The sequence below is a fragment of the Lissotriton vulgaris genome, chromosome 3_1 (assembly GCF_964263255.1).
Source record: "Lissotriton vulgaris chromosome 3_1, aLisVul1.2, whole genome shotgun sequence".
NCBI classification, from domain to species: domain Eukaryota; kingdom Metazoa; phylum Chordata; class Amphibia; order Caudata; family Salamandridae; genus Lissotriton; species Lissotriton vulgaris.
Window position 1 is genome coordinate 888,478,968 of NC_141689.1, and position 14,373 is coordinate 888,493,340.

Here is a 14,373-nt window from a genome sequence, read left to right on the forward strand (position 1 = left end):
TTTAATATCCCTCCGGTGGTGAGAAGCTGTCTGGCTTGTCCTATCTTTTGTGCTGTGGCAGTTACCCCCTCAAGGTGGGGCACAGCTTGGCAATTTGTTGGGCCCTTGCTTGCAGCAAGTGCTCTGTGAGCTCCCTTTAGTCCCTCTAGTCCCTCCGGGTACTAGGTGCTTTTTCATCTTCGTATTGTTTCTCTTTTTTATGTTACTTATCGTTATTTAAACGATTTGGCTCTTTTTTTAACACACACTGTTCCTATGCTATCGCAGTTTTTGCATGGCTCCACGTTGTGGCGCGGAAAAGTTCCCTGGTAGAAAACTGTTGTCAGCACGCCGGGAGGGGTATATATGGCTCCATTGACGTCACTTCTGTGGACGACGTCAGGTCAGGACAGAGCTGTGCGACGCCGTCTCCCGGCGTGCAGAGGTATTGCTGGGAAAAAAGATTTTCCGGATCCAGTCTGACACCTGGGGAGAAAGTATAAGTTAAGGAATCTGCGGCTAGACTGTGTCTCTACCAGGTATATCGTTACTGAAGGTGAGTAACTCTTCTGATAGGCCAAATGGGCCTCAGGGCAAGGGGTGGCATCTCCCAAATTTAGGGGGTAGCCGGCAGCACATCTCAAAGGCAGCAGAGGCCTTTGAAGCCTCCTGCCTTGATATGCTGATTATTAGCCATACTGCTTGGAGGAGGTGACAACATCTCTGGCCGGAGCAGGCATTGTTTCTGCCCTCCGAGCGCAGACCCTCACCTGCAGGGCGTAAGAAACCTGTATCTGGTGGCAGACCAGTCTACACCAGTCAACCAGTACACTAGAGGTTGGTAGGTTTTCAGAGGTCATTTCTAAGGTGCTCTCTGGGTGCATGTATTAATAAATCCATCACTGGAATCAGTGTGGGTTATTAGTATGAGATGTTTGATACCAAACCTCTTTAGTTTCAGTGATGGCATCATGTAGCTGGGGAACTCAAGATGGCTTCCCTGTTCACTGCCAATGTCCCAAGAATCGGCATTGACATCCCAGGGGTACGTCTGCTCGTGCAGATATGTCCTCAAATGTAATATAATGCACCCTGCCTTGGGGCTATAAGACTTGCTGTAGGGGCCACTTAATTACATTGAAAGCAGTTTCTGCAGGCTGGCAGTTTGCGTGAGTGTGGTGAAGGGGTCCCTTAGGGTGGCACAATACATGCTGCAGCCCTTAGGGACCCTCTTTAGTCTCCCTGCCCTAGGTACTAGGGGTACCATTTACTAGGGACTTACAGGGGGTGCTAAAGATATTGCCAAATGGGGTAACGGTTGTACAGTTTTAGGGATAGAGATCTGGCACTGGGGACCTGGATAGCAGGACCCCAGTGCACGTCTGTCAAAATTGCATCAGGTACCAGGCAAAACGCGGGGTGATCATGTCAAAAAGGGGCACTTTCCTTCACTGTCCCTAAGTCAAGGCACACTTGGAAAGAGGTTTACCAGCAAATCCATAACTATGTAGATGGAAATCAAGGAGATGCATTGTTGTAAATTAGAATTATTCCAACATTTTACTCTCCCTGGATGCAGAAGATTGATTACTCTCCCTGGATGCAGAAGATTGATTACTCTCCCTTGAACTCCTGGTCCCCCCGTTTCATTGTTCAATTCTTTTTGCCAGTATACATTACCTGAGGTTCTTGATAAGAACCCAGAGCTATTAGTCCACAGCTCTTTCCTTTGGACTTACTACTTCTCCAGGCGTCTTTACAGCAAGTCTGGCAGTTGTGGAGGCGTGACTGTTACAGTCAAGAGTTCCTACATGTCAGGAGCCCCGTTCAGTGGTATGACGACTCTCATGCACGACTTGCCATCAATGCCCAAAAGTCTCCCTCTTCACTATGCAATGTCTAACCTTCATGAAGTACTGGACACATCATACATGGAGGCCTTTTCCCCTTCCTCAGAGAGTTTTCAATGTTCAGAAGATAAAACTGTTGTTTTTGCAGCTCTTGCCTACTTGGCCCCATGGTCTTGTGCATTTTGTTGGTATCACACATCCTATGGCAATGGTCCTTCAGTGTTGCCTGAGGTCACAGTGGCTCTAACATCAGAAGAGTCAACTATGGTCACCTGTTTTTGAACTTGTGGATGTACCCCTCCAACCTTTTGGTTGGTTATCTTTTCAGCCCTCGGCAGGCTCAGACTGCTCTGGTCATGGTTACCTCCTTGCTGGGCTGAGGTGCCCATCTGGGTGATGACATGGATCCTTTGATCTTCCTCAGACCATAAATGTTCTCAAGCTGTGTTATTTCTCCTATCTATCTCTGTGAGCAGCATTTATGTCCTGTTAAACAGCATCACTGTACATCAGCAGACAGGGTGATGTGGGGCTCATGGACACTATGCTGGGATACAGTTTTGCCAGGCCAGACCAGAACTTACATATTTGAAGCTGTAAATGGCTTGCACATTTAACAGTATCTGTGTCTCACAAATGATTACACTCACAGGACTGATCAAGTGATTAAAGCCTAGGGGGATGCATGCATGCTCCAGGAGTCCTCCTTGCTTTGTTTCTTATTAGCTGAATTACTTGCTTGTAGATAAACTGGGAGAAGCGATCTCTGTAGCTGTATCTAGCTCAGTTGAAAAGGATATCCACTTCCCTAATGTTGATCGGCAGCCAAAGGTAACCATTGCTGGGCGATTTCTACTTCCAATTCATACATAACCATCTTAAACACTATGCTCTGACCAGCTAAACTGGCCTCACTATCATGAGAGGGTGTATCACAAGCACAATAGATGATCCGTCACTCCGCTGAGCAGAGAACCACCCCCGGTTACCTAAACTAGCAAGGGATCTACATTCTTTCATCCTCCAATTATTGTACAGTAATCCGTTTGGATTACTGCACAAGGGTTTCATTCTGCAACGGGCGGTAACATACCATGACACAAACCTGCATCTAGACACCTTAAAATAATCCGCAGTTCTCTCTTGAATGTGACATATACAAATCCAATTCTCATAACCCCCTCCAGTGGGGAGGGGGAAACTTTGAATAAACTGTGTGGGTGTTACACTCCTATAGACTCCCAATGGATCTCTATTACTTACGTTTTGTTTCTCATTATCTGTAGCAATTATTTTGTTGCATGTGAACATTGTGATCTAGTTTCTTAATGTATCTGTAGGCTTCATTGTATTGTCTGAACTGTATTGTAAATATTGGGTATTATTGTTTATGTATTTTTGGTGCAATTTTATTTTTACCAGGAAATGATTGAAGCCATCAGAGAAGCTGTGATCTATTTAGCACACACCCATGATGGTGCCAGAGTAGCCATGCACTGCGTTTGGCATGGGACCCCAAAGGTATGGTTTATATCATCCAAATTGGAAACTTATTCTGTAAAATATTCTGTTTTCTTGATATGCCACTGTTTTTTGTGGTGATGAACCTCTGTGTTTGACTTTCCATGTTTTCAAATAACATTTTCATTTTTTGTGACAATATAATTTGTAAACATATTGGGACCTATGCATAAACATATTTTTAAAGTGTCAAGCTGCTCCTCTGTGGTTTCCTTTTACTGTTTGAGTAGATTTGCAAAGTTTAGGTTAATCACAAGAATTCCAAAGCCCACACATCTAAATCTACAACCTGGATTTGGACATATATTTATTTACCTGTACAGAGCACTTCATGAGAGCCAACCGGTATTACACATTATCAGCTTTTTAACAGTGCTTACTCATAAATGATCTCTCCATCCAGTAGCACAGAACTGTTGAATATGTGGGCACAGTACTCTGGTGCTGTGACAATAATTGCCGGCTGTTATCTGCGATTGATGGATAGTGAAGATGACCAAAGGACTCTTCTTTAATCTTCCACTGGCTCAGTCAGGTGTTCATAAGAGGCTTATTTCTCACCTAGCCACGAGTAGCTATACCCACACCAACTTAAACCCTGACCACTGTTTTATGTGAATGTACAGAAAATTATATAGCGCAAATCACCAACCGGTCTCTAAGCGCTTGCTTAGGGAACCCGTCCTGGTATTCCCCTGTGAGATAACCCCAGCAGGGTATCCGCAAGGTGAAAGCCAGGCATCCCGCCGCGAGGGGCCGTTGTGGAGATTAAGCAAGCTATTGCCCAGAGTCGCAGAGTGTGAACCCGTGAATCGAGTAGGCACCGGAGCGAGAATTGTCGAGTCCATGGACATTTTAGGACTCAAGACCCCGCCGAGCCGGGAATTGAACCCTGGTCCCGGGCTGACCTCTGCTTCCAGGTCTGCCTCCTCTAACCAGTGAGCCACACTTCTCCAGAACTCGGCTCTCATGAACAGGCCTTAGGGGTAGTGTCGTGGTCAGTCATACAATATCTGTTGTAGAAAATGGCTCTACTGCCAAATGTTAGATTTGGTATGCAAGTTGACAAACTACAATCTTTTACTGTGAAGTACACCAGCCTCTGTGTTCTCTATCAGTACTTAATATAATTAGTAGACAAAACCTTCCCCTGTTTGAGTCCATGGTATTTGTGTCTTATTTTGTATGCCAAACATCTGTTTTTTGTGCCGTTCAACTGACAGAGTGCCATGTTAAAAGTAGGCTGCTTTTTCTAGTCAAGATCACATTTTCTTTGGTCTCCTGTATTTCTATTATAAAGTGCATTTTCTCTTTCCAGTCTGGCATGTTCTGAAACTGTAAAACATGGATTTAAAGATCTTAGTGGTATACTTCTTGCTGTTAATTATGAACCTAGTCTCATGGCGTCTTGAAATTGATAAGTGTTCTATTTTTTGCAGTTCTTTTACTTTTTCAAATTCTTTGAATACTGAAACTTTGTAACTTCTGTAGTGTTTGTCTGACGTAGCCCACACTGGAACTGTTATAGTCCTGATTCACAAAGTCGTAGGCATTTCCAAAGCTCAAATAATGTGTACAAAATATAATGAATGCAAGTGCAAATTCCCATTTACAATTAAAAAATTTGAAAAGGAGTATCTCCACTTGGAAAAATATTTTTCTCATGGGAAATATGCGCATGTGCTCTTTTGCTAAGCATTTGCAAATTCATAATTGTACAGTATGAGTACTTCAGGCTTGATTATTTTGTTGGTTGAGGAGGTCTTTACTTTTGACAGTATTGAATTGATGATAGTTTTATAGAAATCAGAGACCCTCCATCTCCAGAAAGGTGGTGGAAAATAGGGCGGTTGAAGATCTGTTTTTGATTTTTAATGTTTTTTACCTTTCCTTTCCCAGAGAGTTATGTGATTTTATTTGTAGAGTTCTTCATTGCTTAGCTTCTTGGTGCTAAGCACAAAACCTATAATAAACAACAAAATAGAGATTACTTATTATTATAGCTGAGTTTTTAGAATGTTTGATGTGCACATGGCTTGTCCAGGGGAGTTTGAGCCATTGTGTGTAGCAGACCGAATATAAGCGGAATATCTTCCACGTAAGCATACCACTGCTTGATGAAGTACTATTGCAATGGGTTGCATGTTAAGATTAAAGAGGAATGGTATATTCTTATCGGGCACCTTAGCTAAGAGCAATGACTAACAAAAACGGACTCGGCTGTTCCTGAGGAAGAAGAGGAAGCGTACGGTCAATAAGGGGAGAAGAAGAAAGGGTAGTGCTCTGTGGAGGGCTACCCTGGGTATCCAATTTGTTGGAATTAATGGCCTCACACACTCTTGCGAGTGTCATGCTTCATCATTGGCGGTGGCTCCTCGTAGGGCAGGCGGTGCAATGCCCTACGGGCTCACCTCAAAGAGGGGCTCTTTATCGGAGATCTTTTTCCAACAGCCTGTGGGTGAAGTGCAAGTGAGGGGCCAGGAAGAGAATGGATAGTGTAGGGAGGTGAATTAAAATATAGCACGAGGTACCGGAGATCAATTTATTCTGGTGGTTCCCATGCTATATATTAAAACAGTGGGTAGCCTATGGTCGCCAGAAATTAGGATTCCGCATCATGATCTAGGACTACAATTCGTATCGTGAGGTCGACATGTTTCTCGCTTATGCAAATATGCTGCGATTCTTCAGGACCTAATAATTTACATCTATTGCAAAGGAATGACCTAGTAAAGTGTCAACCAATAATACATTTTACTTCCTGTTGTACTACCTGAATTGGACTGCTCTTGCCTAAAGGTCAAGGAGTACGGGTGTCAACAATACCCGGTAGGTATGACTTCAAGGGGGAGAACCAAAAGGGTTTACTGGTACTCGAGGCCTTGGTCAAAGCTGTTGTGCCTACCCATCGCTACCGGGATCCGGATAGTGGAAAGGAGAAAGGCAGAACTGCAGTCATTCCAGATCCCCATGAAATATAGGCTTTGGTTTAATCCAGAAGAGACGTTTGCTTCCAGAGAGCTGAATGGGCTATTGGTCAAAAGTGGCTGATAATCCGAACACAATCATCAGTCTGACACCTCTGTCATCAGTGCTACTTCCTAATCCATCAGGTTGATGACACCCCCAGGACAAAAGCCTGGTTGATCCCCATCAGTACATTTTCTTCTGTAGTTTGGACAGCACTGATTTATTCCAACAGTTTACCTATATGGGATATTGAGACCTGAATACTTATGTGGGAGTACAATGTAACCACTCACCACTCTCATCAGCAGCATCATGGTACACTCCCTGAACTTTTGAGGGAAGGGGGTAGGAAAGGGACTCCCAGTAATAGATGCTGTTATTTTGAGTAAAGAAAATGATCACTTGTCCACTCTATTCTCGGAACTTGTACATATCATGAAGCAGAAAGGTGCTAATACCACCCAATCCACAGATCATGTAGACTCATCGCTAAGATGTGAATACCTTGCGGGGTATGGAGGGGGTGGGAGGGGATTGGGAATGAGGTGGTGGGAACACTCGGCCACCTACAGCAGTTATTCTCAGAACACTTTTGAAACTCCTCAAATTATCTGCCATAATTTCTCTACTTGATTGGGATTTATATTTACCCACCTCGTTAATTTTCCAGTTGAACTTCTCTTGAGTATCCCAGTTTTAATTAACATACCATTCCTGTGGATCAGAAGGTTAGCATTAATCTTGGATCAGACATCCTCAAAAATGCGAGACCGTACTCTCAAGACTCCTGAACATTCCAGATATGTTTTTGTGAAAGTGTTCTTGATTGTTTCTCCTCTTCTCAAAAACTTGAACCTTTGATAAGTGTTTCAATGTTACCAAGTTAGGGTTTCAATGCTCTAGTCACTTAAGAAGTGTTTAAAGGTAACTTTACTATTTTAGATTTTTCTTGTTCCTGAACACCATGTAACTTCTAAAGTTGTGTTGAAAGTTTAGTTGAAGACTCCCCAACTGTCTGGAGAGCTCCGTTTAACTGCCTAACTGCCCCAAGACCACTCCTGGGAGCTGCAACTGCCTTCCTTGAAAATCTGAATTGACTAACTTTGATGGTGAGTAGAACTCCCCTTTATTCCTGGACATCGCCCGAGATGGGGACAATATCTCACCCAATTCAGCATGGCTGCTAGACTCTTTCTGACACTTCTACATGAGAGTGCACGGAAAGATCTCACTAGGTCTCTTCTCTGAAAAGTAAAATGAATTGGGTAATGCTTCCTGTCACAAACATCCCCTCTTGACTTCAAGTCACATGAGACCCAATGTTTCATTTTTGTTTGGAGGCCTGTCCTCTCCTTTTTAATCAAAAACATCTACAAAATAAACCTGGCTTTCAGGCAGCTGCTTGGTGGATTCTTGAATAGCATATAACGTATGACTTTCTACCAAATTCCGTGAATGTGAAATTTACTGCATTTTAACGCCACCTGAGAAAAATAGTGTTCTTGGCAACAATGCAAATGAAAACAAAGTAATCTTGGATCATGGATGAAAAACCAAGGGATGCCCAACAAATCCTACATTGTAGGGCATCAAATATGTCAAAGGTAGTGATTTCAACTTGATCACGGTATAGTATGAAACCAAAATGGTCTTGAAGTCCGTTGCGTAATAAGCAGATGCAGGTGGTATCTTTCTATACGGCCAGGAAACATTGTTTTGCAGCGTGAATCTTTCTGGATTCACTATGCGGTGCATTATTCGTCCATCTAGTGGATGAGTCTGGAATTGTAGTATTTCTACTCTTTTTTTTTTTTCTCCTTTTTTAGGTCTCGCCTACGCAGCACGCATTCGTTGCATAGGAGGACCTTTAGCCGTCGCTCTGCTCTTTTTTGGAAGCACATACTCGTGCTTGTGGAACCATCTACCTTGGGGGAGCGAGCAGCGGTGCGCCACAAGAACGAGTATGTGCTTCCAAAAAGAGCAGACTGCGCACACACTCGCCACTCCCGGGCTTGTTGTTACCTTGACAATTGAGTCGCGTGCTCGTTTTCTCTATTTCTCACTTGTCCTCTCTCATTTTATTTCCGACCTCTCTCCCTCTTGCATGCCCATTTCACCGCCTACTTGTTTTTCCCACTTCTCCCTCTATTTCTTGCTCCTCCATACTCCTTTTGTTTATTTGTCACTTCTCAAGCTTCTGTCTAGATTCCCTCTTTCACACATTGTCTTCATTTGTTTTCTCCCACTTTAAACCTTTTAATAAAGACTTCATTTTTCATGTCCCCATAGCCAAATTAAACGCTGTTGTATAGCGCCAAACCCATGATAATCCATGGAAAGGGAGCATCACTGGGCGAGAACAGCAAAATCTCCCCTAGGATTCCATCCCAGAACCACATAAAATAAAGTGACGCAGAGAAGCACAACGTATGCCAGTGTAAACCAGTGCAAACAATGCACATGCGTCAGGTTAAATGACATTGCACTATTTTACCAGACGTGATACGTGTACTTTTTGATGAAGTTACATCTTTATTTTTTTGAGCCACCCTATGGCTTTGGTTAATATTCTCTGGTTTTCTTTTTGATGATAGATGTAACACAAGAAAGCACTGAATTACGGCCTGTGCACCCTGGTATAGTGCTAAATCGGGCTTTTGTGGTTTTATCACCCATGATGTCATCAGCGGATGTTGATTCATAGATATGCTGCAGTACTATTTTTTCCCATTTACAAAAAAGTACAGTGCTGATTTGCGTGCAGCATTGCAAAAATTTGAATAAATCTGGGTCTTTCTCCAAGTCCATTCTAATTCTCTCATTTACACTTTCCTTATTTCCCACATTTGATTGGTCCTTTTTATCTTATTCTTCTTCTTTCACCACAGTCTTTCTTACTTCACATCAGTTTCCTTGTCCATCTTCTGTCTGCTGCCACACATTATTTTTCTTTCACTTTTTCTATCTTCTCTTGTTTTGCACTTTGAATTTTCAGTCTTTCTGAACTTTCTCTCCTATCTGTTTTTTTTTCTTTTATCATTTTCCAGGTTCCAAAAATGTTTTCTCTCTCACTTTTTCTTTATCTAATTCCCACTCTGTTCTTTCACACCATGTTTTCTCTCACATAATTTTTCATACATCTCTTATTTCATACCACATGTTTACTCTGCCTCTTTCTCTGCTTTTACACTTTTTCTTTTTTTTTGTTCCACCTTCTCTCTCATCTCCTACCTTGATTTGTTTTCTCCTTCACCTTTAAAATGTTCTGCATGCTCCACTTATGTGTTTTCCTTTTGTTGTTTTAGACCATTGCTTTTCACTTTATTCTATCTTCTCTTGTTTAACACAAGATGCCTATTTTTCCATGTCGCGTTATATTTCCTCTCACTTTGATATCTTTTATTTCCTTCCTGCTTCTTTCCCTCTTGCTTTTTATTTTACCCATTTACAGTTTCTTTTCTTAGCCCTTTTTTTTATATTACCTTCAGCGCTGAAAATGAAGTGGGTTCTTCAAGATTCAATAAAGACAGATTTTGTCCGGCCTAGGGTAAATGTTCTGATTCTGTCCCTGTGCAGTTTGCCATCACTGGGACACATACAGCGGCATCTGCATTTTGCATGCTTTGTAGTCCAAGCAGCAACCTGCAAGTAGTGAGAGAGGCCTCTTACTTTCAGCTCTAGCTGGGCCCAACTCGCATGCCTCACTTAAAAGGCCATCAGCACATCTTTTGTTCAAGTCTCATCTTGGCTGGGTTTAGCGTGCGCTTAACACCTTGATGCCAGAGCCAACGATCAAACAAAGACATTCAGCTTATCACTTCACTAGTGCTTGGGCTGAACTATGAATTGGTCGCATGCTTTTTAGGTCTCGACTATTCTATCCCGTTAGGGATTGAATAGGCGAGGTTATAGTAAGCAGTCCGAAAAGTCTACCTAGCCTGCGGATCGCGTACGGTTCATGTGAGGCTGGCGTGTGAGGCAGGCGCGTGCGTATCAAACACCATCGGCCTCGGCATCAGACTTCAAAGGAAGCCGCTCGCACACCCTCATTTGTCTGAGCCTCGGCATCAGACTTCAAAGGAATCTGCTCCCAAGCCGCTCCCCCGCCCCCCCTGCCACAGCAATGCCGAGAGCTTGTTTTGCAGCGTGAATCTTTCTGGATTCACTATGCTGTGCATATTCCGCAATCTGGTGGTTGGGTCCGGAATCGTAGTCTTTTTTCTTTTTTTTTTTTTTTTTTTTTTGTAGCCCAGGTGGGCGTCGACGTCCCACCTTCTGGTGTACCTTCGGTGACGTCGGCATGCTTCCGGCGGAAGCTACCATCCTTGGGCGCCATCTTCAGATTCTTTTTTCCGCCGTTGGGTCTGGATCGTCGCGTGAAGCTCCAGAGGTTTTGGAGGAAAAAAGGAGAAAATACAACTACTATTCGACGGTAAAGACTGGAAAAGATAGGGAGAAGAAGACCATCAGAGAGGAGACGACGAAGAAAGAGAAGAACATCGAGATCTTCGACGTCCTTGGAGGAATGCGCATACAGGGGGCCCCCTGAGCGCAGGGATGAACAAGACTCCATTTAAATTCTGCAAATGTTGCCACCACAAGTTCGCGCAGAAGGACCAACACCCGGTCTGCAACCTCTGCCGGCCTATCGACCACGAGAGCAGAGACTGCAACGCCTGCTCCGTCTTCAAGCCGAAGGCACTCCGAGTTCGAGAGAAGCAGAGGACAGCTCATCACACGATGCAGGGCAAGGGCCAGGCCCCGACGCTTTACGAACTGGGCCTCTCCACCGACGACTAGGACAACATCGCCGAAGGTCCAGATGACTTCACGGTCACAGAGACCGATAAGAAAACGCCTGACAAGGTAGGAGAGTCTACGACCCCGAAAACTCCCTCAGGGCCTCGAAAGCCAGAGGCGGACCCTCAAAAGGCAGAGTCCAAAGCCTCGAAAGGAGCACGGGCGCCGTAAAGTTCGACGGACGAAGCTGCATCCTCTGAAAAAGAGCCCAACGGATCCTTCGACAAGGACTCCCGGAGGCCGAAGACCGGCGAAAAGCAAAGGTCGTCGAAGCAAGCCCCCGAAAAAGGGTCTTCGACTTCGAAGGAAAAGGAGCTGAAGAAAGCTTCGACGTCGACGACGCCGCAGAATAGAGCGGCCAAAACGCTCGACGACGACCAGGCCGCAGAGATGCTGAGAAAGAAAAGAAGGCTCGAGGCTGAAATGGAGAACATCCTCCAGAGAAAGAAAGACTTCGACGAAAGAATGAGAAGTTACAAGATTCCCTCGAGGCCAGCAACGTCCGTCGCTGAGGTGACAGAATGTAAATGTAAATGTATAGGCATTTATATAGCGCACTACTTACCCGGAGGGTCCCAAGGCGCAGAACAGGAGGAGTTCGATGTTGAAGAGCCGCCGAAAACTCCGGAGCTCTCGGAGCACGAAGAGGAAGAGGACCTCTATTACAATGAAGGTGATTACGGGGACCAGCAGTCAAGCTTCGGCTCGGGTTCCTCGTCGGCCCAAGACCAGGAGTGGCAGGACATCGAGGCAGAAAACCCAGAGGAGGCGATGGAGACATATCCGTCGAGGCCTTCGCCACCGGATGACATCGGGGCATACAACGAGGTCGTCAGGAAGGCAGCAGCAGCTTATGGGGTTAAGCTAGAGGAGGAAAAGCCAAAAGCAGATTTCCAGCTAGAAACATTGCACCCCACACAGACAAGAAGCCAATTCCTTCCCATGCTGAAAAGTATCACAGACCAGGGGAAGGAAGCCTTCAAGGACCCGGCTACATGCAGATCAGTAACGCAGAGGACGGAAAAGAAATACAAATTCTCCTCACAGGACCCGGCTTATATCAAGGGGCCCGTCACAGCAGATTCTATTATCGCTGCGACGGCCAGAAGAAGGGCCAACGTCCCAACAACATCTGGGCCTCCACCTGACAAGGAAAGCAGGAGGATGGACCTAACTGGGAGGAAAATAGAGAGGAATGCCGCAACGCACTGGCGGATGGCGAACTCAAACGCCCTCCTAAACAGACATCAATACTAACATTGGGATGAGATGGGGCAATTGCTCAAGTACCTCCCGGAACAATACCGTGAGAGGGCATCACACCTTGTGGAAGAAGGGAAAAGCATTGCAAACTCGTGCCTGAAGACAGCCTTGGATGGGGCTGAAACATCCTGCAGATTGATGGCTATAGGCATCCCAGAGAGAAGGCAAGCCTGACTCAGGATCTCAGGTTTCAAGGCTGAGGTGCAGAACAACATCCTGAACACACCCTTCAATGGTGAAACACTGTTCGGAGCCCCAGTTGATGAGAAGCTCACACAACTGAAGGACAACGAGACAGCAAGGGGGCCCTGCAATTCAGGGGGATGAGAAGGGGCACTCCTACGCGGAGGTCAATCGGCAGAGGTGGAAGCCAGCGAGGAGAGTCACACTAGGCGTTCCACCAGGGACAACAGAGTGACAACCAATGTCACCAGGGCCAGCAGAGGCAAAACTGGAACTACCAGAACAGGGGCCAGTCCTTTCGATCAAGAGGAAACGGACGAGGACAAAGAAGAGGAGGCAGTGAACAACCCCCCTCTAAGTGACTGCTCACGAGAAAAGGTGCTCACCCACCCAAACCCCCTGGGGGAAGAGCACGGAAGAACAAAGAGGAGAGGGATACACGGACAGGACACAAAAGACCATATAACTCCAGTAGGAGGCAGGCTAAGATTTTTTGACAGGGGTGGAGAAAAATCACCACAGACAAGTGGATACTGAACATCATGCAGTTCGGATACTGCATAGAGCTGCTAAAGAATCCACCAAACAGAAAGCCAAAGAGAAGAGAGCACTCGGGAACAGAGCTGCGACTGCTCCAAAAGGAAGCCCAAGAACTACTCCTCAAAGAGGCCATCAAAACAGTCCCATTCAAAGAACGGAACAGAGGAGTGTACTCAAACTACTTCCTGGTACCGAAAGTGGACGAAAGCTTAAGACCCATCCTGGACTTACGGTTCCTAAACAAATATGTAAAGACCCAAAAATTCAAGATGACGTCCCTGCACTAAGTCATCCCACAGATAAAGGCCGGGGACTTCTTGTCCATCATAGACCTCAAGGATGCGTACCTGCACATCCCCATGAACAGGCAGCACAAGCACATGCTAAGGTTCACAGTGAACAACGATCACTACCAGTTCACAACCCTGGCCTTCGGTCTAAAATCCGCACCAAGGGTGTTCACCAAATGCCTCGCGGCAGTGGCCGCGCATCTGCGAAGGGAGGGGATACACGTGTACCCCTACCTAGACGACTGGCTCGTAAAGGCAAGCTCGTACAGGACATGCAAAGATCACGCACAGCAAGTTACGAGAACGCTAACAGGCCTGGGTTTCTCCATGCACTGGGGAAAATGTTCAATGGAACCGGAGCAGGTGAAGATCTTCTTGGGTGCTCAAATCGACACCGTCCAATGCAGGGTGTCACCCAGCGAAAAGAGAACACTCAGCCTACTGAGGGAGAAACGTCACTACCAGAAGGGGCGAGCTCTGACAGTGAGGACAGTGAGCAAGATCTTGGGGATGATGGCGTCGTGCATACACCTGGTCCCCAATGTACGCCTACAGATGAGACCGCTCCAAGAGTGGCTACAACAGCAATGGTCACAAGCTACAGGAAGTTGGGAGGATCTAGTGGTTATAACGCACAGGGTGCAGGAAGAAATAAGGTGGTGGACCAAGGAAAGGATAACAGTAGGGAAACCTCTAACACCACCGGACCCAACAGTGACCATTACCACAGACTCATCCCAGAAGGGGTGGGGCGCACACATGAACACGCTCAGAGTGAGGGGCCTGTGGAGCCCTACAGATGCGGTCAGACACATCAATTATCTGGAACTGAAAACAGTGTTGCTAGCACTTAAGGCCTTCCAGAAACACCTGTACAGCCAGAAGGTGCTGATACAAACAGACAACACCACAACGATGTTTTACATAAACAAACAAGGGGGAACTCAATCATTCCCCCTGTCAAGCTTGGCACAGGA

The 14,373-nt window shown here is 45.5% G+C and overlaps 1 protein-coding gene across 2 annotated transcripts in view; it reads left to right on the forward strand.

Moving 5' to 3' along the window:
- Nucleotides 1-14,373, forward strand: part of PUM3 (pumilio RNA binding family member 3) — a 320,840-nt gene that overhangs the window by 180,016 nt on the left and 126,451 nt on the right. For both annotated transcript variants that reach the window (XM_086961213.1, XM_086961214.1), the window contains exon 11: nt 3,252-3,350. In XM_086961213.1, coding sequence (XP_086817339.1) covers nt 3,252-3,350 — 99 coding nt within the window. The remainder of the gene's footprint in view (nt 1-3,251; nt 3,351-14,373) is intronic.